The sequence below is a fragment of the Euwallacea fornicatus genome, chromosome 20 (genome assembly GCF_040115645.1).
Source record: "Euwallacea fornicatus isolate EFF26 chromosome 20, ASM4011564v1, whole genome shotgun sequence".
Classification (NCBI taxonomy): Eukaryota; Metazoa; Arthropoda; class Insecta; order Coleoptera; family Curculionidae; genus Euwallacea; species Euwallacea fornicatus.
Window position 1 is genome coordinate 2,511,332 of NC_089560.1, and position 27,391 is coordinate 2,538,722.

At 38.4% G+C, this 27,391-nt stretch overlaps 1 protein-coding gene and 1 long non-coding RNA gene across 30 annotated transcripts in view; one reads left to right on the plus strand and one right to left on the minus strand.

Moving 5' to 3' along the window:
* LOC136345541 (uncharacterized) overlaps window positions 1–27,391 on the plus strand; it is a 117,463-nt gene that overhangs the window by 22,451 nt on the left and 67,621 nt on the right. The window contains exon 2 of one of the 2 annotated variants that reach the window (XR_010733157.1): window positions 8,237–8,540. The exons of the other annotated variant lie outside the window; for it this stretch is intronic. This is a non-coding gene — a long non-coding RNA (uncharacterized lncRNA). The remainder of the gene's footprint in view (window positions 1–8,236; window positions 8,541–27,391) is intronic. 2 annotated transcript variants of the gene reach the window in all.
* The window catches only part of LOC136345514 (collagen alpha chain CG42342-like), a 148,315-nt gene that overhangs the window by 21,210 nt on the left and 99,714 nt on the right, over window positions 1–27,391 (minus strand). For 7 of the 28 annotated variants that reach the window (XM_066293915.1, XM_066293891.1, XM_066293906.1 and 4 more), the window contains exons 2-10: window positions 14,348–14,436; window positions 12,758–12,793; window positions 11,983–12,018; window positions 11,334–11,375; window positions 4,171–4,206; window positions 3,963–4,034; window positions 3,696–3,707; window positions 3,449–3,517; window positions 3,187–3,240 (exon numbers count right to left, since the gene is read on the minus strand). In XM_066293915.1, coding sequence (XP_066150012.1) covers window positions 3,187–3,240; window positions 3,449–3,517; window positions 3,696–3,707; window positions 3,963–4,034; window positions 4,171–4,206; window positions 11,334–11,375; window positions 11,983–12,018; window positions 12,758–12,793; window positions 14,348–14,436 — 446 coding nt within the window. The remainder of the gene's footprint in view (window positions 1–3,186; window positions 3,241–3,448; window positions 3,518–3,695; window positions 3,708–3,962; window positions 4,035–4,170; window positions 4,207–11,333; window positions 11,376–11,982; window positions 12,019–12,757; window positions 12,794–14,347; window positions 14,437–27,391) is intronic. The other 21 variants (XM_066293896.1, XM_066293895.1, XM_066293897.1 and 18 more) reach the window with 21 other exon arrangements.

The following is a 27,391-nucleotide window of genomic DNA, read 5'->3' on the forward strand; positions in this document are numbered from 1 at the left end:
AAAACTCTCTGTCCTCGAGCAGATGTAGGAAATAGAATGATGCTATTTTAAGTCGATAACACGTACAGGGTGTTTTGTGAACATCCCAGCAAACTTTCACGGGAGATGCAGAATTCATAACAATAAATGCTTGGATCGAATAAGGTTAGGTATGAAATCGCTCCCTTTCCACACTGCAGGGTGTTTAATTTCTTTTTTTTTAATATTTCTTTAAAATTTCAAAACGGTTTGAGATAAGAACATTGAATTAGCAACGCACTATGGCGGGATAACTGCGCATGTCCTGGAGTAGGCAGAATGTTTCCACCCATACCAGTCATTTAATGGGATGTCCCTAATTGAAAAAGTAGCAGGCAACTGATTTTTTTTTTTTTTATAGAAATATGTTTTCATTTTAATATTCCGTTAATTCTTAATAAAAAAGGTTTCTTACTGTTTTGTTGCTCACGTGGCCGTTTTCAAGACAAAAAATAATTTCTCATTCGTGTGTCCGCTGAAAAAGCGGCACAGGTTTTCCAGTGCGATTTCTTTTGAATTCGTTAGAAGAAGTTAATTTAATTTCCGTTTAGTAGAAGTAGAGGACATGCAGACACACACGCGTGAAACACGCCCCCTCACGAAATAATACTTTTTTCCAAAGTATGGTTCCGTTAAACTCTGAATCACGTGCACTTGTAGAAACATATGCATCATAATGCTGCACCATGGTCATGCCATTTGCTTTGTGTCATTGTCATGGAAACCCAATGTAAATTTGTTTTAAATCTATGTAAATAGAAATGTAAGTGGACTATGTTGAGGCATCATGATGCACAGCAACGTTTCTATATGTGTCAATGGCTCAGAGTTTATCAGTGCCGTACTTCGGGAGATGAGTATGATTTCGCGATGAGGCATGTTCCATATATGTTTGTTCTTATGTCCTTCACCTCTACGAAAAGAAAATTAAATTAATTTCTTCCTAACAGTGTTAAAAATTCGCACTTAATAGGTGTACGAAAAGAAACTGAGTATTTTTTGGTGAAATTCAGCTTCATTAAAAACATAGTTATTGAAAATATTAGTAATCATAATAATTTCCATAACTGTCTATGGTCTTTTGCCATTTACTGGGTAGATGATGGATGCCCCCTTGATAGAAGCTTAGTGGTTTCGACGAAAAATAGTTATCGAACCATTTTCGAATATCTTCAACGTTAAAGAATCGTTGGTCAGCTAAATAAGACTGCATGGATCTGAACAAGTGGAAGTCGGAAGGAGCCAAGTCTGGAGAATACGCCGCATGCTGGAGTATTTCCCAGCCTAACGAGAAGATGAGTTCCTGGGTCGGTTTAGCTGTATGCGGACGAGCACTATCATGCAGCAATATCACTTTCCGACTTCATTGGCCCGTAAATGGCCTTTTTTCCTCCAGAGCATCGCTTAATTTGCTTATTTGGGCCTGATAACGGTCAGCTGTAACAGTTTGACCGAGTTCCAGAAGCTCATAGTAAATGACTCCTTTACAATCCCACCAGGCACACAGTAAGATTTTCTTGGCATGAATGTTTGGTTTTGCAACTGATGTGGATGGCTGGCCTGGGTCAACCCATGTTTTTCTGCGCTTAGGATTGCCGTACAAAATCCACTTGTCATCTCCCGTAATAATAATATGCAGAAAATTCTTTCTTTTATACCTAGAAAGCAAGTTCGTGCAGATGTCAACTCTTCGATTTTTATTGTCTTCGGTTAGCTCATGAGGAACCCATTTTCCTGCTTTTTGAATTTTTCCCATTCCATGTAATCGAACTGGAACTGAGCTACTCCTAACTGCTCTGCAAGCTGATTTTCAGTTTGGCATGGATTTTCATCCGGCAAAGTTTGCAGTTCTTCGTCTTGAAACTTTTTTTCGACACCCGCGCGTGTGATCGCTCCCAAGACAAACATTTTCCTCACGAAACTTCTTAAACCATCTCCCAACAGCTGAAGCACCAACAGAATTATCTCCCCAAGCCGAATTAACCGTTTCCGTTGTTTCAGCAGCATTTTTTTTTCAGTTTAAAACAGAACAACATTGATATTCTCAAATATTGCTCGGAAATGTCCATGTCTCTATTTACGTTTTGTGCACTGACCTACGGCTCCTGAGCAACTGAAACTTTTATCATATAAAAAGTCATAAATAAACAACACCTGCTCACAATTGCTGGCGAATTGAACGTGTCTAAGTATGTTTTTTTATTGCGTGTAACTTCATTGCTCAGTTTCTTTTTGTACACCTGTTATACCCATTTTTTGGTAGGCACAGGACTGAGGTTTTTTTTTTTTTTTATCTTGAAGACGGTTATTCGAGCGACAAAACACCAAGAGGCCTTTTTTACTAAGAATTGATGGAACATTAAAAATATATGTTCCCGTTAAAAATACAAGCCGGTTGCGCGCCGTTTTTCGAATTAAAAAGATCTCATTGAATGGTCGCACGGACGCCACTGGTGTGGGTAGAAATATTCCGTCTCCCCCAGAACATGCACACTTATCACACAAATATCACGCCGTAGCGTGTCTCTCATTTCACGTTCTTATCCCAAACCGTTTTTTAAGCATAAAAAGAGTAAAAAAAAAGAAAGGAAATTAACATTATATCTTGGAAACGAAGAGATTTCGGACCTCACTGTGTGCGATCCGAATATTTGTTTTTATGAGCTCTATATCCCCGATAGATATTCGGCATGTTTATGAAACATGCTGAACAACGGCGTTTTAATTATTACTCATGCCGCTGCACTCCTACGTAACACATGCTGAAATAAGTGTTTACAAACTCCGCATTGCACCCAATATCATACGATAGAATATTGTTTAATTGTTAGTTCAATTACAGTCAAATGCTTATATCCTACCTGGTATCGAATTTCGTTCCGTGTTAGCGTAAAATGTTAAAATGGCTTCAAAACTAATACATTCAAAGCGGGAGAATATTAAACAATCCTTGCAAACGTTCAACGATCATGCTCTAAAATAATCGCAAAAGAAGTACATGTCTGAGACGTTACAGAAGAATTACTTATCGGCTTTTGAATTTTATGATAAACGGCACCCTCATCCCTTTAATTTAGCGTTAGTATATTACATAAAAAGGTTAGTGAAAGACGGAAAGAATCTAGCTAGATTGAAGCAGTGAAGCATGGGTATTAAAAACTAACTCACTTTGAGCGTAATGATAGTTTCCCCGGTTATGTTATGGCCCCTTTCCTGAAGGCCCTAAAAAGACACTAGTCGTAAATTAAACACAAAATAACTAAACGACTCTACCAATGCAATAATTGAAAATAATGCTAACGCCGGGTAGAATTACTCCACATCTACATGCCTAAGAAAATCGGGAATTAACAACATCTATGATATAAAAGAAGAAAAACACCGAGACCAAACAACCTCTAAGACTGTGAAATAGAGGTGCTGTCTTTACCTTGACAGCTACGATTTCTGCATAGCCTAAACTGCCTCCCCGAAGCGTCGTCACCGATCGTTTATAGCCCTAAATGAACGGAAATACACACTTATGAATTACTCAAAACACCTGCAAACAAAGAAACACAGACACAAAAGTCTGAAACTAAAGATAAAACTCTATCTACTCTAGAAAGGAGTCATCTAAAAAATAAGTTGCAAATCAAGTCAGAACTCTAACTGAAGTTGGTTTCAAAGTTACTCACCCTTCCTGGCGGCTTAAAAAATCACATTTTTGAGAGTATAATAATAAGCTATTACACAGAATAAGGAGACAGTTGTTCAGATGGTAAAGTTTACTCGGCTAAGGGCCGGTTTTTCAATTTTCCGTCATTATCCTTGATTGAAAAACCGGACCAGAGGCCATATCTAAAGTGCATAATCATCAACAGTGCTACGTTGCACGTTCGCAACTTCCATGTATTCATTGTGATAAAAGGTGGTGAATTTCAGACTGAAAATGAAACAATTACCTTCACTGCTTGTATCACATCGATCCCGGCACTCCCCGGTTGTCCCTTTTGACCCTTCTCTCCCGGAGGACCCTAAAATAACAGCCAATATAGCCAAAACTCCTTATCTACAAACGTTTGTGGCCTATAAGTAGAGCAGTTAGTTATGAATACTTTCCAACTAATTATCATTAGATAGCTAGTTAATAATAGCACGAAGGGAACTTACTGGCTCCCCTTTTGGACCGTCCAGGCCGATTGGACCCTGCACAAAGAAAAAAAACAAATAAATCAACATTAAATAACACATTTGATAGAACTAAAGTGGTTAGTTTAGATTATTTGAAAGAATGAGTTAGTGCGAGTGATCTTCTCGTTTCCGGGTGTTATACTTCGTATCAAAGCGGTTTTCTAGGTACATATTCGATTGAGAAATGCTTTATTCATCGAAAATGTCTGATGCTCGTCTGTAGAAGCGTGAAATTAATTTTTCATCCTCTCAGGGTAAAATGTGTACCTAGAGCGCCACACAGCAAGCACCCAAATTAGGATATTAATAAAGCTATATTAGCAAGTTAAGAGGCACTGTTGAAATTGTAATTACGGCGGTTTTGATGGTTTTTAATCTACTTTTTTCGCTAAAGGTAGATTAATTAGAAATCTAATAACTGAAAAGATATTACACGCGATACCGAAACGTCAAGGAAACTCTTGATTAACTTAATAGTTGCTGCGTGGATCGAGCTGCTCGCATTCCTCTAAGATAGGTATTCATCATCAGTGTACTGGAGAGTGACTATCGTTATCACTGATTTTTATGACCGTGTTTACCTCAGTGCCATTCGCGTATTCTAGACATTACTTTGTGACGATACTTGATGGGGCAACGAACGATTTCACAGGCAGTAAAGGAACTTATTATTGTGCTTTTGATAATTCGATGTCAGTATTTTTTTAGTATGCAGAGGCGTCTCCATGTCGTCCAACCCTTCGGGCACAAAAAAATCAAAAGCCCCAATTCTTATAATGCTAGAGAGCTAGGAGGTGCGCTATGCGACAAAGACGAGAGAGCGCCCCGTAAAAATGGTTTTATTTAAATTGACTTTTGGTACGCATGTTTCTTACGCTCAAGCAAAAACTTTAATAACAAATTTAATTGTTAAAAACAAACTGATAATTTGTCGGTCATTCGCGGTGTTTTATATATTCCTGCACACCCTGCACATTCTCGATCTGATGAGGTGATTGATGTCCCCTTGGGGGACCTCATTCCAGGCTAACTGGACGGCATGACGCAGGGCCGCCAGTGTTTGTGAAAGACGGGGTAAATTATGCAACCTTTTACCTACAATATCCCAGGCATCGGTGAGAGGTCGGGAGTTGGCCAAGGTAGCAAATTGATTGCATTTTGTTCAAAGAAGTCCATAGTCACTCAAGCCACATGTGGCCGTGCACCGTCTTACTGGAAAACTTGATCAACAAGAGTTTCCAAATAAGGCACGAAATTGGTTTCCAGCACTTCTTGGATGTATCGTTGGACTGTCATACTGCCTCTGATGAAAAGTATAGATGACCTGCGATTGCACCCCAAACCATTATCCCAGTAATCTGATGGACTTTTCTCTATTTTGTAAACTGACAATCCCGTCTTTGACCCCTTCTACTTCTTACTCTTGCCCGACCGCCATGTATGCCCAAACAGAATCTGGATTCGTCAATAAACATGAGATTATCCCATTCCAGAATCCAATTTATCCGTTCTCTGCACCATTGCAGTCGATTCTGACGATGATTTAAGGTGAGGGATAACACAAGATGGAAACGGAAAGAAATCAGTTTAAAACTTCTTATCCGGCGATAAATGGTTCGAATCCCAATGGGCCTTCCATACTCAGCAAACTACTGGTCCGCCAGCGTCCTTGTCAAGACAAACCTATCTCTTAGGGTCATAATTCGAAAGCGGCGATCTTGGCGCTCAGTAGTTCTTCGACATCGTCCAGTAACTTTCCTTCTGCCTATTTGGTCTTCTTGGAACCATGCCTGGCAACATCTCGCTTTAGCGTTTACACTACCGTTCAATTTAGTGGGGAATTCCCTAAATGATTGATCAGCCTCTTGAAGACCCATAAATTTGATCTCTGTCAAACTCGCTCAATTGATGAAAATTTCGCCGCATCTGCATCTAGACATATTGGAATAATCTAAAAGCAGTTTCTAAGCACACCGTACACCACTAATGATATTTTGCAGTCATATTGTTGATGTTTTATTGCAAATTTTTTAGTAAAAAAAAACTAAAATTCCTATAGGACTGAATATTTAATCGTTTTTTGTGTTCCCATGTACAGTAATGCATATCAAAAATGATTTAAATGCAACCATTTTTACGGGGTTACCTTTTTTCTATGCCACACAGTATATTTTCTGATGCGATTTTGTTAATACTTCTCCTGCTCGAAGTTCCGCTTCATTTTCTTTCGAGAGAATCAAATGGCGTTCTTCACAGTCATCACTATTCAGAGAATACAGAGTGCAATTAAAACATAAGGGAACGTCAAAAAGTTTAATCGGCCACCATTTTGCCGGAGAACTATTAATGGGGCCCGAAACCAACTTCGGACGTTCGTGCCACGGTTATACCATACTTATGATCCGCACGTTTGGCTCCTTGGGCATAAAATGCATAATGATGCACTTCACGACCTTGGTGCACAATATCGCCATATCTGAAAATTGTTCTCGTAGGGCTCAACTCGGAATTATGCATAAAGTTTAATTGATTTTTTTCCTACATCCCACAGGCATTAAGAAATTTAATTTGTTCGTAGATGAAATAGCTCCTATTACTGGGTGATACGATGCAGAGTATAGTTCGACGGGTTCTCTTTAGTGCATAAAAATGTATTAAACTCGACGGAAAAAACTAACGGAAACGTAGATTTTTCTTGCCAAAATTGATATGCTGGGTGTTTCCTAAGTACAAGTATTCGTTCCAGGGGGTGGTTTTAAGGCAAAAAGCAAAACTTTTTCTATATGTGTACAGTCTAAATCCGCCCCCCACCCCGCAATGTTCGCTGGAACCTAAGGGGAAAAATGTATGTAATTTTTTTTTCTCAAAATGGAAAAGTACACGAAAGCTAAACTTGCTGTGATGTATTGCCACACGAGGGTATTCTTGCAAAAATTCGCAGATCGTCACTCAAGCAAAGTCGAGCCTGTGTTGATGCACTTGGTGCACATATCAACATTTGCTTTAGGCGCGACTATTTATTTTTTTCGGAAAGCATTGGATTTTGAGTGAAAAAACAAGAGGTAGGAAAACTTTAGAAACGAACAGGTTTTCCATTGTGCATTTTTTTATAATAAAAAAACTAAAAAAGCGTAATTGTTTGGGCGAAAAATGTCTTTGTGGTGATTTTTTTAATTGTTTCTAGACAAAATAGAAATCTAATAAAATATGGAAGAGAGTTGTCCCTGAGTAATAATACATCGTAGCAAATTTAGTTTCATGGCACTTTTCCATTTTGTGAAAAAAAAAAAACAAACATAATTTTTCTCCTTCAAATTTTAGTGAACATTGCGGGATGGGGAGTGGATTTAGGTAATACGTGTAAGAAAAAGTTTTGTTTTTGCCCTTACAACCATTCCTTGGAATAAGTGCACGTACTTAGGAAACACTCTGTGTATTCGAATGATCAACATAAACACGAAAATTGGCAAAAATGATTTTCCCTTCCACTTAAGTGTAGTCGAAAAGGCATCGAGGTAAAGCTTGCTTTCAATGTTTCATTAGTGGCAGGTATTAATTCTTATATCAAATTCGAAGAGATTTGTCTGTGAGCCAGTTTGATTTTGGAGAAAAATAAGTAGAAGTTTTTGGTCCTGTCGTACGTTAACCTGGGTCCTACAATTCTCTATCTTTCACAAAGAGCCATGCGACATTCCTAACCATTAGGGAAACGCTCAGTAGGTAATAAATTGTATACTAAAATGTTTCCTTAAAATGCTAACAAAGGCATATATACTGTAAACACGTTCCCAACATCACCAATATTACGTGTTTACGATCTATGGACGACTGTTCGTTTTTTCTATGAACCACCTATCATTCACAGTGTCTGAGATAGTGCTGCTCACAATTTCTTTAGTTCCCACGCGATTCACAAAAAGTAAATCTATGTAAAAAAAACTAATTTGGTTTGTCCCATCTCATGCCCTTTGGGTATGCACCTCCTTCAAGCATCAAAAACGTAAGTCTACTGCTTAACTAAATATTGTTTCTTTTCTCGCTAAAGAGGCTTGAGGGGAGTGCCACAAATTCGACTTCAGGCACGGGTACTCCAGGAACCTAAGAGATCGCACGTCGGTTAAATGCAGGGAACCTGGCGCTTTTCAGTGGCGGTCAACATCATTCGATTTCGACCTTTTACAAATTTCGGTTCCTGCCGCATGTTTGCGAGATTCAACAATCAGGCCTTGGAGGGATTCTTTGCCTGCAAGCCGAGTGGACTATTTCTCAGGACTTGGAAAATCTCGGATTAATCTGATATTTTCTCTAGGAGACGAGAAGGCACCCATCAATCAAGGCGGAACCCGAAGGTAATTACGTTATTTAGTTCCGCACAATAATTGTGTTATTTAGTTTACGGATGCGGAAACTCATTTTTTTACCCAACATTAATTATAATAAAACGGAAGACCATCAGCGGAACTTGGCCAGCACTAAATGCTGTAAGGACAATTTCTTACAAGCGTGTGCTAATGTGCGATAATGGTATATTAAGATACACAAATGTCAAATATATTTAACTCCCGGTTACTAACAGTCATTGTCAGCAATCCTTTTACGTGCGGTAGACCATCACGCACACGTACGATAATTTGCTACTTTGAGCTCGTAAATGCTCGCGGTAATGTGACTACTGGCTTCACGCTGGTAGGAAAAAGCACTGAATGGAAAATTGATCTCTAATAAGGATATACCATGGGTTGGTTTCCCAGTTTCCATGGAAATTATCTTCTAGATAAAGTTGCCCATTGCTTTGACCTGCCTCGAGTCGAATAGGATTACTTGAGTCATGATCGAGTTGAAAGTAACCTTGACGATAGTTCTAATTTTTGGGTTGATGCTAAATTAACGACGATTTTTTTTTTGGTTTTGCGTACTTTTTTTTAGAAAAATAATCTCTATTCGGGTAATAAAAATGTGCATCGAAAATTATCTCCAAATTCGCCATATTGTGCTGTCTCACTTCGAGAAAGGAAGGCAGCGCAGTCATTTCGCGATCTCAACGAAGTTTTTGACAAAGAACTGATCAGCCAAGTGCAAGTGAAAAGTTGACTTCGTAAGTTTAAATTGGGCAACGTAAACCTCGCAGAAGATATTGAAGATGACGAAAGCCTGACCAGCAGCATGCTGGCCGAACACTTCAATGTCAACGTACGCCGTCTTAAGGAGGTCGGAAAAGTGTGGAAATTGGTTGGATGAGTCTCGCACGAACTTTCGTACAACGACAAAGCCGAACGTGTCCGTATTTTCACCGATTTGCTGCAACGGAATGAGCAAACTCCGTTTCTGAAGAGTTTCTCCACAGGCGATGAATCATGGTTGCAGTTCAAAAATTTCGAAACGAAGAACGCTGGCGCATCGTGAGGTATTTCACACAAAGGGTCACCGAGACAAGTCCACTGCCAGAAGGGGTCATGTGGTGTGTATGGTGGGACGCAAGCGGAATTATTCACTGAGAGATCATTTGTTATTGGTTGAAGGATGAGGATGAGCGACAACAGGGGCGGATTCGGGATAAAAACAGCAACTGACGATTCAATATCAACGGCAACGTCTACCTAATTCGACTCTCTTCAACCATATCGTCTTCCGCCACGATAATGCACGTTCTTGTGTTTAACGTCGTGTTGTGGAATCAATCGGCAATAAGGGATGAAATCTGCTTCCGCATCTGCCCTATTCACCGACCGAATCCCCTACGGACTACCGCATCAATCGATCGCTGAAAAACTGCCAAAGAAACAAAATTTACGACGATTTGGATGAGTTGGTGGCCGGTATTAAAGAGTGGATCGCCTCCAAGAACCGTGACTTCTTTGCCCGGTGAATCAAGCAAAGGGAAACAGTTATCGAAGTCGATGGTGAATGTGCTATACAGGGTGTTAATTAAGTACATGAGCTTATTTCAAGGAGAGTATCTGACTGATTTTATCACAAAAAGTTCCTATGAATGTAGGTTGTGAATGTTTTCGTTTAAGAACTAGAGGGTGTCGAAATTTCATTTTTAATTTGTTTTTATGTATTTTTTTCTGGACGAAAATGGAATAATCGGACAAAATTGTGAATGTCTAGAGATCGGAGATGGCCATTTCCAATATTAAATAAATTTTGATAATTTCAGTAATTGTTATTAAATAGATTTTGCCCCAGTCATATTAATAATAAACCCCATATTAATGACAAATCCGTTTATCTCCCAAACGGTCCAATAATACCTTTTTTTTCAATAGAAATAAATCTACAATAAGTGCGTTAATACAAAAGTGGCATACAGTGTCGCGCAAAAAAATTAGGGGTAATCAAAACGTGATGGAACCCTGTTTTTGGCACCGTCTCTGAGTAATGAAAAAATTAAGGCAATATTCGGATTTTGCATCATACGGAAAGCCCGTACACCAAATTTTGTTCTATTATTAGATTTCTGTCCGAATATGTAAAAAAGAGACCTGAAACTAAAAATGAAATTTCAACACCCTCTGGTCCTTTAACGAAGACGTTGCGGACCTACATTCATGGGAACATTTTTGTGCTAAAATCAGTTAAGATTCATTCCTTGAAACAAGTACATTTATTCCATTAACACCCTGTCTAATTATTGAAACATGTTTTTGTTGAATTAAGTTTGAAAGGAACAAAATTGTCGTTAATTTTGCGTGAACCCAATATTTTGCTCGACGAGGGCACCCAATGGCGTCTGCAACATGACCGTATTAATGTTCTTGGTGAAAAAGTTTATCAGAGAGGAAAAACAACTTTTGCACCCGACGGCAGATTTAATATTTTCCGCGTAACGTATGTGCCACCACAAATTTATTATGAGGTTTATCTCTCTCTTTCTCTCTCTCTCTTTCTCTCTTTCTCTCTCTCTTTTTTCTCTCTCTCTCTCTCTCTCTCTCTCTCCCTCTTTCATTCTCACTCTCCCTCTCCCTTTCACACACACACACATACACACATACATTCACACACACACACACACCCGGAAAAATACGCAAACCCTAAATACGATTCCCTAAATTGTGCCTCTTTTGACCCACCACCGGAGCCGATGAGTGACTTCCCATTCCCGCCACCAAAAGCGATAAAACAAATGAAAATCAACAAACCGGAAAACCCGGATATCCCCGAAGTCCGCGGAACCCCGGACCCTGCAACAGACATATTTCATTGAGCCCATTTTTCTTACTTTGTCCAGGATTTATTCGAATGATTTAATTGCTAAACTGACGCGATTTATGGGATTAACGTTTCCAAAACAGGATTATCTGGATACGGGCGTGTAACCAACCTCATATAGTGTATAAATTTGTTTGCTAAAGCTTTAAAACCGAAGCCAAAGCTAAACAGAGATTTGGCCACACTCAGTATCATGAGTTCTACTTTTCGCTTTGCTACTCTGGACAGGGTACATTGGGGATAGTTAATATGAGAATGCGACCTCATGCAGCAGCAATGTTTCCTTCCATCTACTACAGCGACACCATATAAGTATAAGCATTAAACTGATGCAATTTTGATGCAATGCTAGAGATCTCAAGTAAAGGGGGATACTACAATTTATTTCATTGTGCTCAGAAAATATTCCAAGTTCACGTAAATGGATGACATATTACGGACATTAAACTGCGAGATTTATCGTCAACACTTAGAGCGAAATTTCCCCCTTTCCAAGAGTTCCTCTGACATATTAGAGCCTCAGTTTAACTTTCGCATTATGTTAAAGCCGCAATACCAAAAAACCACGATGTCTCTTACCCTGTAGCCCATTTCTCCTTTTTGACCCTTGTCACCCTGTAATATTAATTGACACGGGGTTAATTATTTATAGCCGAGCTGGGTGATATGGTCTTGCAAAATTCATTGTTAAATTAACATTCGTGTGGTGACCATCATAGTTTAAATTTAATGAACTTTGACAAGTCCTGAGAAAACGCGGAGCGATATACATTTGGTCCGAGATAGCTTTATAAATACGATATTTTAATTTCATACAAAAATAATGAATGAAGCTGTCTGCTGCCATCTTAAAGGGGATCTTTTTAAATTAAGGGAGGTCTGATAGCGATAACTTTGTGAGTTCTTTCTGGATTAAAAAAAAAAAATTAATTTCCTTTAAGACAGCGGCACGAAATAAGGTCTTTAAAAACTCACAAGAAAATTGGAAAAAACCTCATATGTGGGTGATTCTGAATTGGTGACGACAACGAAAATCAAAGGTGAGACTTCGAATCGGAATTAACACTTGATGCATAATAACATTTGCCACGGATGTGTTAACAGTGGGTGTTGGGTTTTTGCTTGCATTCTGGAACTGTCCATTTACATGCGCGGAGCATAATGCCAGTTCTCGAATTCCCCCCAGAAGGAAATAAAAAGCCTTGGTTGTTTCCAATTTATCTTTAATGGAAACCCTCCAAATATTTTCATATTACCGAGTTACCACACCAGACGTTTTCTTTGGAGTGTTTCCCAGGGACCATGAGCATTTAAAGTAGAAAAAAAAATATAGAAATAAAAAAATAATAAATACCGGAAACCCATTCTTGCCTGGCGTGCCTGCTATTCCCTAAAGAAAACAAAAAAATAGGGAAACAATTTATGCAATAATAAGGAACAATAATAATTTTGATCTTCCAATGCACTAGTGATGGAACAATTTTTTTCTTCAGTATAAAGGAATCGACAAGATTTTGGCGATTTTTGGAATATGAGTTTTGATAAAAGATTACTCCAAATTTCGCTACATTTTTGGCATTTAGGCTGAGAAACTTGTGGTATATGTGTTGTGCATCGGTGTTTTTGAAAATCATCAATTTAAATACATTTTTTATATTTTACTATCAGCGTTATTGGCGATTCGATTATATACGAGTTTCTAAATATCATGTAAATACGAAAGAAAGTAATCTTTTAGCTTATTACATGACTAAAAATTTCAAATAAACATTGGTCTGCAAAAGTTTCGTTGCATACCTACAATGTGTTCAAATTTCAGACATTTTTAGTTTTTGTTTTGTAGCTACTGCAGTTTTTGAGATATTTAACTAAAATTTAGAACATAGTTTACGCTCCAGAACCTACATCATTGGGCGTACCAAATGGTTTTGACAATCCGCAGGGTGATATTTTCTCATAAGACTTTCGCAAGTCCATCATGACCCACCTGTAAGGTACCAGCAAATGTCAGTCTATGCATATCCACATTTTTCTCAGCCTCTGTTCACAATATCTAATAGGGATGCGCTGAACCACTTTATACATGAAAGTGTTCAAGCCAAACCGAGTTGTTTTATAGTAGTGCAAGGGTGAATATACCGAGTGTTTCAGAACTATCGGATCGAACTTTTAGAGATTTTTCAGCGTACCATTAGAACACATTTGAGTATAAGAACTCGCGTCCTGAAATATCTATCTAAGGCGCTACGATTTTATAAAGCTTTAAGACGCTTATGTGCAAACGTGTTTTTATCGAATTTTTGTATGTTTCAACTTCATTGCGATTGTTTAAACAACGTACACGGTTTCTGCGGACTTGGCTTAAAAATTAATAATCGTTTTGAACGACTTGAAATGCTGCAGTGCTTCTCGCAATCCGATCTTGCTCTGCCTCTACTGGCGTTTTATAAACTGAAGACTCTACATGTCGCCAGAAAAACAAATCTAAAAGTGTCAGATCGGGTGACCTAGGGGACCACCCAACTGGGCCACCCCTGCCGATCCAACGTCGTCCGAACGGACGGTTTAAGTAGCAAAAATGAAATCTAAATATATTTTGAATAATTATTTGAGTATTATTTTGTACACGAAATAAAAATAAACCGTACCAAAGGTCGACAAAACACATTTTTGCATATAACTGCCTTAAAGCGTCATAAGACTGCAGCGCCCCAGGGGGCAGTTTCCGGGCATATTTTCTTATGCTCGAATTGTTTCTGTTGTCACACCGCAGAAACCCTGGAAGTTTGGTCGTATAGTTCGGATACGCCCTGTACAGAACTCGTCCTACACGTCGCAGCTTTATTCACCAAAAAACGTGCCAAGAAGAGAGTTCGCCGATACGCTTTCGGGTCCACAGGGTTGACTTCGTTTTATTTCAGTTAACAATATTTGAGCGACTTACTGATTGTCCTGGTTCACCGGGTTCCCCCTTCTTCCCCTTCTTGCCTCGCTTACCGGGCGGGCCTGGAGGGCCTGCAGGACCCGGAGGACCTAGAAAAAAATCACCAAGCTTAAACTACGAAAGAAATCAATTTGACAATGTTACGAATAGAATTTCTGCTCCAAATGGAGCAGCATTTCACTGTTCAAATCGCTTTAAACCATCGCAAACAGACAAATTGAGTTGCACATTTGAAAACGAGCGTTCATAAGACCCTCGAAACGCTTTGTTCTCCCCCAGATAACCCAGAAGGAAGCTGCCGCAACGGCCGGAGGGAAAAACGATTCTCATCTCCTTTCACTGAGTGTGAAATTTCCATAAGGTGATTATTGCTTAATTTTGACCCCGTATATATTTGTAGACCGTTTATTCGCTTTGCCCAAGCGAAAGGGAAAACAAAGGGGATCAGATTAAAGGCGAGTTGTAACGACCGTTTGTTGCAACGACGACATCCGAGGGCGAGTTCGCAGGGGAAATTTATGGAAATCTATCGCCCGGAGGAAAAAGAAGAGCGAGGAAATTGTCTTTTTGAGTTTAACTAGCGAATTGAATTCTACGTGGAAATACAAGGTTGTTTGCGTTTTTGAACGAGCGCTCTTCTGATGTACATAAGTCTATTGTGGGAGTTCTATCTTTTATACCGAGGAAAGCCTGCCATAAATAAGGAGACCCTCGTAAGGGAAATAAAAAACCACTCCAAATCCGCTAATACGTCTCTGTCATTGCCTAATCGTTTATATTGTTTCCGCCTTTTCCTGCTCCTTTTCCGAACCGGCATCAACACTGCGAAAGAAAGGGAAAGCGGCCCTTATCTGCTGACTGAAACGATAATACAACAAATTTTATAACGCCCTTTTTTGATTTCTGTCCGATGGGAGTTTCTTTAACTGACATTTTATTGGGCCCGGATAAATTTTGTAGACTCGTCAGCGTGCTGATTGAATTTTCTTCTCGGGTTTCGTTCCGAAACATCCGTTTGAAATGTCGACTTCTGCCATCGACTCTCGTGTGCGTAAATTTAATTCCATTTGATCGTCTCTATTTAAGTAGGCAATTCTACTGGGTGTTTCTGAGGTCCCATCCATCCACTTTTTTTTTCTTTTTTTTTTTCGGAGAGCTAAGCCTCACTGTTCGTGAAAACTAATTTGGGAGCGCTCTTAGGTACCGCGTCAAAATTTAATTTAATTTCCCAAGTTTATTGTTCTCTCTCAACAATGCTGACGCTCATAAATATTGTATAGATCTGCGCCTGCAGACTGTGAAAATTATTATCTATGAGTTGATTCGGGCTTAAAAATACCTCTTGAGGGAATTATTTTTTTTTTTTTAATGCAGCGGAACTGGGATTTGGATCAACTCGCATTAATAATTCCGGAAGGAAAGGCTTAACAAGGTTATAACGATGCGCTTACTGCCTGATTACTCTTCATCAGTCAGTTTGCCAAATTCATGGCAAGGGGTGAATGCTAAACGGCCTCCTGGGTGTAGCCCGTTACCTCGTTTAATCCGGTTTTATTTCAGGCTCTCGCTCTTCTATTTTTCATTTTATTTGAAATAAATCAATAAACGAAAAGACCTGACGCGGATTAGAGTGAGTCTTAATTCAAAAATCACCGGCGCGTTCGAAACTGGACATGCCTGGACAGGCGTGAAATTCAAGAGTTTAAGTAGCACTGCCTCGATTTCCTTGAATGGCGGTTAAGCCCGCGACCAGGTTTGCTTAGGATGCAAATCGATTGAAACTTATGCGGCTACACGAGGGCGTTCAAAAATCCAGTAATTTTTAATTTAAAATCTGTAAATAAAGACAGTGGAGATGGGCAAGCAAACGACTGTGTCCAATATAAGCCCAGAACAAACTTGACGTAATAAAAACCAATCAACCCCCTCTTGTTTGAAAAACTTAGTTTCTGATATTGAAGTTAAATTGAGTTTGCGACACCGCCAACACACCTCTAACTTTAGATAATTATGAATGTTTAAACAACAAGTTTGGTCAAAAATGTAAAAAATCCTTAATGCACTATATGAAACCTGCAGAAATTATTCAGAAAACTGGAAAATCCAGGGCAATTAATCAACTCATTACAGCTTAATCAGTCGGATATTTTGTAGAGTTCTTTAACTTTTCGACACAAAACTGAGGTGCCGTGTGTTCCGCCGACAATTTAGAAAGAGCCACGATTACGGTTAGTGCAGTGCCAACAGTAGCAAAACGAGGGTGCCGAAGCCCTGCGATTTGGTCTTTAGGTTAGCTCAGGCTAGCTCTTCTCTCTCAGCGCGACAGCCCCATTTTCAAAAGAATATTTTAATTTCTCTACTAAAATCAGCGACTCCAGCGGTGTTTCGGGAATTCTTTTTGAACCATGCAATCTCGATGCTATGCTGGGCACATTGTCATGCAATTTACGGCCCATTTAATGCACGCTTCCGGAAAAACTTATGAACACTTCTGCAACTTATTAATTACCTAAAACGCGTCTGGATTCGAAGGAAATCAAATTTTGATAAGTTCAAGTGTGTAAGAATGCAGTAACATCGCGAAGCAATCTTGAATTAACGCGCTTTGATGATTTTTATGTGATGCTTCCAGCTGCAATTACGAGGGTGGTTCCAGAAGTGCCTAATCGGACACATAGAGGACGATTTTTTTGTTAAATGTCCCAAAGACCTAATCTTGAAAGCTTGTGTCTTAAGTTTGATGGAGCCACATTGGTTTGCACTCGATTTGAAGCCTTAATGAACGCTTTTAGAGATTTTGTGAATATGGGAAAAATTGGGCATCGATACGTGATTCAATGCTTTCATTCGAAAGGACTTAGTCCATCCGACATTCAAAAAGGAGGTAGATTCTGCTTTGGGGGAATTTGATCCTTCGTTAACCACTGTAAAACGTTGGGAGGCAAATTTTAAACTCGGTCGTACTAGTTGCCAAGACGAACTCCGCAGTGGTCAACGCAATGACGCTGCAGATTTGACCACTCCATAAATCACGGTGAAAAGTCACAAAATTGTACTGAAAGATAGACATTTCAGAAAGTCGCTTTTTGACCGAACAATTGGACATGGGAAAGCTGTTAGCAAGATGGCTACCGGGATTGCTCGCAATTGAACAAGAACAGCGCCGTGGGGATGTTTCAAAAGAGCGTTTTCGCTACAACAAAATCGAGTTCTTACGTCGATTCGTAACTATGGATGAAACATGGGTCCATCGTTTCAAATCTCAGACGAAAGAGTAATCAAAAGAATGGACTCAAAGGGGAGAACCGGCTCCAAAAAGACGAAAACCGTTCCGGCAAAGGTTATGGCGTCAGTTTAAAAACAGTAAACGGAGAGTGTTATACAGATTTATTGCAGCGTTCGAGCGAAGAAATTAAGAAAACACGACGACATTTGGCGGAAAAGAAAGTCTTGTTTCATCAAGACAGTGCACCAGTCCACACTTCCGCCATCGCGACGGCCTAAATCAATTAAAATAGTTTCGAACTTTTTCGTCGCCCACCCCATTCGCCAGATTTAGCCCCCTCAGATTATTTTCCATTTTCAAACTCGAACAAACGACGCGGCGACGAGAGATTTGCCAATAGTGCAGAGGTGGAGTCGGAGGTTGATGTCTATTTTGACACATTCGAAGCTTGTTACTATGAACATGGTATAGAAACCGTGGAACACCGCTGGGAAAGTGTCTCAATCTGAAATGAGACCCTGTTGAGAAATAATGTAATATTTTCCACATTTTTTTTTCTTTAAGTATTAGGTCGGGTACTTCTGGGACTATTCTCGTATTGCGACTAAGTGAAAGAGAAGAATCTAGATTGGGCGCTCGGTCCTGGATATCCGAAGGCGATGACGAGCTTTGGGGCCAGTTCTGGAAGCGTTTTCCGAAACGACATTTGACGACCCCTCTGTTTAATTTGCCCAAAGCTGGGCTGTGATTTTTCATTAACATTAACATTTAAGAACAGCTACAAAGCCCCACTAAAGGCGAAATAACAGCAACAAGCTTTAAAACCTCTTTCCAGTCTTCCCGGTAAATAAATAAGTGTCTGCTAACTTTCAGAATATTTGTCACCGTTTTAGTTCTGAAAGTGTGGTCTGTATAGAGCCCCAAGATTGTAAAATTCTGAAGTTTGTTCCTGTACACTAAGGTAATGATTCTCGGACTCGAAGTTTCTCATGATCTACTTCTGCAATTTGTCGCCGTCCGAGTCCATCCAGATTTGGAGGTAACATTGGTCGAAACTTCAAGCATAATTTATTGCGAGTGTTCTTAGTCGTTTCCACTTTCCAGTTAAGCCTCAGCTGTCCTTTATAAATACTATGTAGAGAGAATAAATGTTCAGTTGAACATTACTTATGTGAGTGGTCCGAACGTCGCATCAACGAGATTAAAGAGCTTTTTTCAAATTTAGTTTTTTCACGTATTTTCGATTTTCGCGTTCTGTTGGCAAAGGTACTGGAAATGCGCAAATGTTGGGGAAGTAGTAAAATTTCGCAATATATTTTCCAAGACATCTTTTCACTCCCTTTCCCTATAAGTTTCCTTTTATGTGTGTGTCAATGGTCTAGGGACTAGATGCATGTTGTACACCTCCATTTCTCACTGTAAAATAGATTTTCTTGTATCCGGAGAGATTTATTATGCGTCCCTTTTACCGAACACGCAGTGTTTTACGATAACACCACCTCGATCGGTTTTATGGCTCTAAAACATACACAACTTTGTGTTAATGTCTTCATTTTCAGACAATTGGGTACTTTACATAGTTCAGCCCACACCGTCTGCAAGTTGACACGAACTACGACAACTTCTCGAGGGATGGCGAACCCACAGTCCACGGTGGGCTTGGACCTGAGACTTTGTTATCAGTCGGTTGTAAACAAATTTAAATTAGTCTTTAAATTTAAATCGGTTGATTGAAATTTGGGCATGAGAAAGCATTGGCAACGCCGCCTATAAAATAACTCCTCTCGAATATATCTCCTATCTCCGCCCCGGTCTATTATGCGGTCTAAAGTGGGCCCCACAAAAGGCCATTAAATAGGGGAGATTAATATGGTTAAATTTTTGCTTCCGGCAATGTGTGCTTTTGACAAATGGTATTGCAGGTCGGTTTTTTGAACTGAAGACCCTGGAAAAATTAGACCCCTCCTTAGAGAAGCTAACACACGAAACCAAGTCCGGTGTAGTCCTCCAAGTCCGTAATATTTGATTGAGTTCAGCCCAAGGTTTTTTTCTTGGCTTTCGCATTAGTATTCGGGAAGAGAGGAAGTCCCGTATTTCGAAGCTGCAGCCTTAAGGTCGATTGCAGTAATTCCATTCGGATCAAATTAGATCTAATTCGGGAAAGGAATCTCTTGAATGTTTAAGCAATCGTTGGTATAAATTGTGTTCCTTATTTCCGCTTTTATTTCTCTTCAGTCGTGTTTTATGCTCTTGCGATGGTATCCCACAACGAATCGCAGGAATTGAATATACAGGGTTATTCACGTTACGCGGCACGGAATGTTGTTGCCCAATTGCGAGGCTTTCAAAAAGTTTTACTTTTGTCCCTGGTGGAAACCTATTACGCTTACTTTCTAAAATTATTTTTATATTATACAGGGTGTCCCAAAAGCCATAAAATTATTTAAGTTTTTTTTTTTAGTGGAATCCTCCGTGTATTGTTCTCTTTTTGGATTCTTCGACCGAAATGAGTGTCTCTCTTAATACGGTTTAGACCACGTAAAGCTTAAGGTTTTTTAAATGATTTGAATTTTACCAAAGTGTTACGTAATTTTTTTATTTCAAACACTTAAGAAGTATTTAAGTTATGTAAGCGTAATTTAGAGTGAAGTGTAATAATAGATCATATTTCATATCCCAATCATAATAAACTGGCCATCTTGTACAGGATGTCCATGCATTAAAACTAATCTACTAAGAATTTTAAGTAGCTCTAACGTGATTAAAGACAACGCCACATTTTCTAACTTACCAGGAAATGTAGATTTTGGTTACTTATCGAATGAACACGCTGAATAATTGTTTTTTGAGCCATTTGGCGCTTTTAATTAAAAGTTCTAAATCGTACACCAACAATAACATACAACAAAAGCAAAATATTTATCATAAATATTCGAAATGACGACCGTCCATTTTCCGACATTTCCAAATTATTCTTTTCAAACCACTGCTAACTCTGGACAACATATACAAAGTAACAATTCCCAGCGCGCCTCTTATGTGTATTTTCATATCATTTGGAGTTATCGCAGGCGTATCGTAGACAATTCCTTTTGTGTCCCCACATAAAAAAATCTAGCGGAGCTAAGTCTGGGGATCTGAGGGGCCAATCATTTTGACTATGCGACGCAACAACAGTATTCAGCTAATAATATGCGATTCAGAACGTATAATTGAAAAACACCAACTGGCGCAAAGGGCATTTATTTAGCGTATTTTGTAAAAACGCGAAAACTTTGCCATGAACACCTTAATACCGTTCAATGGGTAGCTAAAAATTACATTCCTTGGTTGTTGGAAAAGCATGGAGTTGCATTTACACCAATCCAGTTATAGTCAGCTAATGTTTTTTATTTAATTAGTTTTAATGTTTGGACACCCTGTACAAAATGGCAAATTTATTATAATTGGGATAAAAAATACTATCTGTTGTTCCCCTTCACTGTAAATTACACTTACATAACTTAGATGCTTCTTAAGTATGTAAACCGTGAAAATTACGTTAGATTTTCATGAAACTCAAATTATTTTAAAAACGCTAAGTTTTAGGTATTATAAATATTATTAAAACAGAATCTTATTTTGATCTTAGTATCTAAAAATGCAATAATATACAGGGGGTTTCGTTAAAAAAACACAATTTTTATACTTTTAGAGCTTTTAGGACACTCTGTATAATATCAAAATAATTTTAAAAAGTGATCATAATAGACCCTTACAGGGGTAAAAAGTAAAACTTCCTGGAAACCTCGTATTTTGGACAAAGTATTCCGTGCCGCGTAGCGTGAGTAACCCCGGAATCTACTATACGTTTAAGGCGGATTGTTAATTTTTCTGGAATTGCACACTGTTCTCATTTAAAACTAATTAAGAATAACATTCACCCATCATCTTTTCCTTTTAGAGTGACGACGTCACACTTTAACAATCCTCATGCTTTTGGAGTGTTTCAATAATTTACATACTGACATTCTATACACTTTAGCTGTGTTAATTTTCGTTTTTATAATGCTTTTTTTCCCAAGTTAGTTCGGGAAAGGTCAGGAAAATATCATTAAGAGTGTTCGTCCGACCCCTTAATAAAGGGTGAATGTTATTCCCAGTTAATTTTACCTGAGAATAACGTGCAATTCCACAGCTCCAGTAACCCCTACGTGTTTAAAGTGTTATTTCCACCTAAAAACAGGAAAAAAAATATGGAAATTTAGTCACCTCAAACACGTTAATGTCAGTAACTCAACATGGGTGGTCCTATAAATTGGTAGTTCCCAGAGCGTGGTTATACATGATATAGCTATTAATTTCCTATACACTAGTAACCTGTTATTGTTTGGTGTAATAACTGTACTAATCTCACATTAAGGGCTTTAAAGGCAGATGTGTGTAATTTTATAAGATGAATTAATTTATGTTCATAGTTAATGGTAACGAAACTAAACCGAGCATCCATCGAGAAGGCATAGCTGCGGTATGGGTGTGAAACTGAAGACTTTCTAACTTTCTAATACCATTAAATTTTTTCATTAAGGCAGCCTGTTCGCCTAGATCCATCTTTGAAGTTATTTATAGGGCAAAAAAAAATGTTGATGATCTTGCAGGTTACTGAGACCGGGAGGAATCTAATTTTGTAGAAATTTCTATGATGTGGCTAAATGGGTCGATGCAGTTGTTGCTTAAAAAGTTGGGCAAAACACGATTGGCAAATGTGAAATTACCTAGAAATGCACAACGAATGAAAGCAATTTTTGCAGTTTTACCTAATCAATACATCACGTCAGTATCTCACATCATCTGTATATCCGATTTTTAAAAATTCTACGTCGATTTTGCTTATTTTTCACCCTTCCTTAGATGACAATGCTAGCAATAAAGTTGCTGCAAATTTACAGTTTGTTTTGCGGTTGGAAATCTATTGCTTTGCGAAAACCAAAAAATTTTGCAAAACGTACCTGTGTCATACGTACAGTTTAAAGCATTGAATTCTGTTAAATCACAGTATGACAGTCCAAAGAAGCACATCAGCACGAGCTCAAGAAAAAGATAATGAAATGAACCTAAAATCCTCAAAGTTCCCAGCAAGTCAGTTAAAAATAGAGCTATTTTCGTTATCAGCAAGAAAAGTTGCAGCAACTTGGCGGAATTGCAAATTGCCGAAATTTGAGATGATGGCAAGGAAAATTGCCAATTGTGGCATTAAAGATCATTTCATAAGGAATTTTACGTCAATTTGGTATAAAGAAAGACGTTCCACAACCAAAGTCAATTCAAGTCTGTTTATGGAGGTGTACAGGATGTGTAACCTTTTCGAAAGTTGTTTGAAAGAATGTTAAGAGGCTAAAGCTTTCTGCCGCATAAATGGAACTATTTTTCCGCAATCATTGGAAAACTAACGTCTTTCTTTAAGCCGTTTATCCTCCACGTAAGTCGAGTAGAACAACTTTCCTAATCTTTCGCTTTTTCTCGGTGTTGAATATTATGATGTTAAGGTCAAGAAAGCAATTCTGAAACTCTGAACATTATTTTTATTCGTTGCATTCGCACAGGTACTGTCTAAATTAAATTACTTCCTAAAAATTCCGTATATCTCTCAATATTCTAGAATAAAATACAACGTGGCGAAGCACGAGAAAACTATACAGGGTGGCCCATTTGAAACGGTCCACCTGAAATATTTTGAATGAAATTTTTTTCTTCAGAAATCTCCGACATACGTCAATTTTACTTTTAAGGGGGACATTTTTGGGTCATAAATTCGGAAGTGTAGAGTCATCCCCCTAAACGCGGTGGCAACCCCTTCGAGAATCTTAAATGGCACGGGGGCTCAAGTGGCACATCGAATCAGAGGTATTTCAATTCTGTTTACAAGTATGTTGAATTTTTTTGTTCCGCCTTTAAGTATTCTGAAAAACCGTTTTAAAATATCGGCGAAATAAAACGACGAAAAAATGGCCCAAAACTTAATAATAATAAACTCATTAATGCTACAAAAAATTATGTTCATCGTCAAATTCTCAAGATAAGGTGGTGGGTTTTTTTACCATTGAACGGGTAGTTTTGCTGCGATTTTACACTGATCAGAATTATACCGCGAAATTTGCCGATTCATCCGACGATTCAGAGCATCATGGTTACGCCACTGCAAAGAGGTTTGGAACTGTCACCATCCAATTCAGAAACAGTGAAATAGCCCGAGAAACTGCAAGAATTTTAATGGAAGGTATCCCGGTAAGAATCTGAGCCATCTCTACGTGACAAATTTAATATCTAAATTCATGGAGGCTGGATCCGTTGCTATTAAAGACCATGAAAGATGACACACCGTTACCAACGAGGCTGCACAGATTGCTATTTTGGGACAAATTGAACTCGTAAATCAAGGAATGTTTATGTCAAGTACCCGAGAATCAGAAGCAAAATCAGGTATTCCATGTAGTAGTATTCACAGGATCTTGAGAAAGTATAATTTCCATCCTTATAAGATCTATTTCATTTATGAGCTCAATGAAGATGATTCAGATCGCCGCATGCAATTTTGTGAGGTAATGAGCGACAACATTTTGATCCATCCCAATTTTTTATATTCCACATACTCTTCTGACGAATGAACATTCTTTCTGAGTTGTTCCATCAACAAACATAGTTGCAGATATTGGAATTATGTGAATCCTAGAATTATGAGAGAATAGCATTCACAGTATCCAGAAAAATTCAAAGTATGGGCTGGGATTTTGAGAAATTGTATTGTTGAGTCTTCTTTTCTACCTGTTCACCTGGCGGGTGAATCTTACCTCAATCTCCTTCAAGACTTCCTCTCTTCCAAGACTCCTCACATTGTGGACGTCCTTAAAACCGATGATCAGATCTCAGAGAATGATGTATGTTTTCAACAGCACGGTGCTCCGTCACACTATGCAGTTCCTGTACGTAACTTTCAGGATCGACATTTTCCGGAACACTGGATTGGTAGAAGAAGTTTCATTGAATGGCCCCCAAAATCGCATGATTTAACACTATTGGCCTTTTTTTTATGGGGTCATTTTAGAACTGACGTTTATGAAACGAAATCAACCTCTTCAGAAGATCTTTGCTATCGAATGGAAACAGCATGTGGTGAAATAAGTCCCGAAATTCTACAAAATGTTCAGGAAGAGGTTGAATAAAGGCCTTATTATTGTATGGAAGTACATGGGTCGCAATTTCAAGACTTCGTTAAATAAAACATTATTTAGAAATTAATTTGATGCGCCACTTGACCTCCCATACCATTTAAGATTGTTGAAGGGGTTGCCACTCCGTTTAGGGGGGCGCTTCTACACTTACGAATTTATGACCTAAACATGTCCCCCTTAAAAGTAAAATTGACGTATCTTGGGGCTTTCCGAAGAAAAAAAATTCCATTTAAGATATTTCAGCCGGACCGTTTTAAATGGGCCACCTTGTATTACTTTTTGATTTACGTTTTGGAGCGCTGCTGACGATCTGCTAGAGATTATTTCAGATTACAGGTGTATTGTAAAATAGTCCCCAATGTTGTAGGGTTTTTCCCGAGTAAGTTACACACCAAAGTAAAATATTTATAAATGGAAAAATTCTTTCAAATGGAATTTTAGTCAGCAAGCTATTCTACAAGTGATTTGAATCGCATATGGGTCTTTCCAAGTTCCCATCAATAAAAGTTATGGATATCATTTTTAAGACACCCTCACTCGAATGAATTTAAAAATCATGACGATAAAAACCACGTAATATGCCCTTTTTTCAGAATTTTATTGCTTTGTGGTTTATGAATTGGTGCAGATTGATAATGTGCGAAGATACATATCATATGTGTACGGTTATTGGTTATATTTTCATCTCCCACCTGGAAGTTTTCCTTTTAGTCCGAGAAGAAAAAGTTAAATACAAAAGTTGTAAATAATCATATTTAGTTTATGTCAAAATATCTTATACTGGCTGTTCCAGAAAAGTGTGGCATGCTCAACTTGTATATTTTTTAATGGAACACCCTGGATATTATTTTCAATTTTATGCCAAATTCAGCGACTTTTTCATATAGCACAGCCCGTGCCGAAAATTTACCATTTTTTATTTTGGTTTTGCCAATCCCTAATTCCTTTTTATTCCCTTGTAAAATGGTTTATGCAGTTGAAGAAAAAAGAAAGATTAATGAAATTTTTCTGAAATCTGGATATAATAAAAGACAAGCAGGACGAGAATACCATTTATTATACCTTAACAGCCGGCGTCCGAATGTTTTTAGTTTCGAAACGGTATACAACCGAATAAGCAGAAGTAATACTTTCGAATGTGAAAAAAAGGGAAGTTGTTGTGTATAGAAATGAGGAGAGAGAATTAGACATACTTTTATATTTTCAAGGAGTATAATATACAGAGTGTTTCAGGAGGACCTGAACAAACTTTGTACTCTACGGTTAATTCGAAGCAAAAAAGTTCCCATAAACATACGTTCGTAAAGGCTTCGTGTAGGATGCACAGGGCGATAAAAGTTCTTTTTTTTTTTTTTTTTTTTTTTTTTTTTTTAAGTATTGTAATTCCAACACGGTTTTTGGTATTTTAAACAAATTCGGCAGAGAAGAACTTGTCATTAAAAGACATGTTTTGCCATGAAAGTAAATAAATTCAATAAGCAGTGGCGTAAATGAAATCTCCAACCATTTTGCTGAAACAAAGCTCTTTTCAACATTTATCGTAAAGCGTGTCGTTTTTGACCAATTATAGAGCAGTAAGATTATCGAGTTGTTGTGTATACTATGATAGTTGACATTTAGATATTCTTAAATTGCTCTTGAACGCGGTAATACGTTCAAGTCATAATATCGTTTCAGTTTTTAGCCGTTTTGTCGTATAAATTTGTCTTCGAATGCAAGTTGCAAAAATGCCAAAACTGTTTATTCACGGCGATTATGATGACATGTTGTTTTGTTACGGCTTTTCTAACGACAATCCGGTGTATTTTCCATTGATCGTTTTCATTCTGAACGGGCAGATAATCAAAATGTCGATGAAATCGAAAATTTTCTCCAATCGGTGGAACGAAGCCTGGCACAAGAGCAATTTCCTCACTGATCAACGTTCCCCAAATTAGGGTATCGCGGACATTACGCAAAAACGGCCTCTATTTTTCCCACATTTAAAAAGTAAAAAACCTTCAATCAAGCGATTACCCCAGAAGATTGGAATTTTGTGAATGGATCAATGCTAATCGTCATCTAGTTCCAATTATACTTTTAACTCATGAAGCCACTTTTACTCGCAACGATATTAACAACACTCGCAATAGTCACCGTTGGCCCGACAATAACCCACACGTGTGGGTGTGTAGAAATGAATTTACAACACAGATTTTCTGTATATGTCCGGTGTAGAATGATCGGTCATCAATCGATTGGATCCTTTGTGTTACCTCATCGGCTTACAGCAGCCAAGTACTCAGATTTCCTGCAGAATCATCTTCCGGTATTGATAGAAGATGTTCACTTGAACACAAGATCGAGAATTATTTCCCAACATCATCGCCCTCCGCCCCATTGCACCAGGCACGTAATCCGCATCGAACTGCATATTTTAAAGAAGGGCGAAATTCGTCGTGGAGGACCTATTAATTGGCCGGCCAGGTCTTCGGACTTAGGTCCGTTGGACTATGCAATTTGAGGATGGATGAAGAACGAAGTCTATCGCGAAAAAGTGAACACACGCAATGAGCTGATCCGTCATGTAATGACCAAATCTACGGGAATAAAAGAGCGCCCTGTAAAATT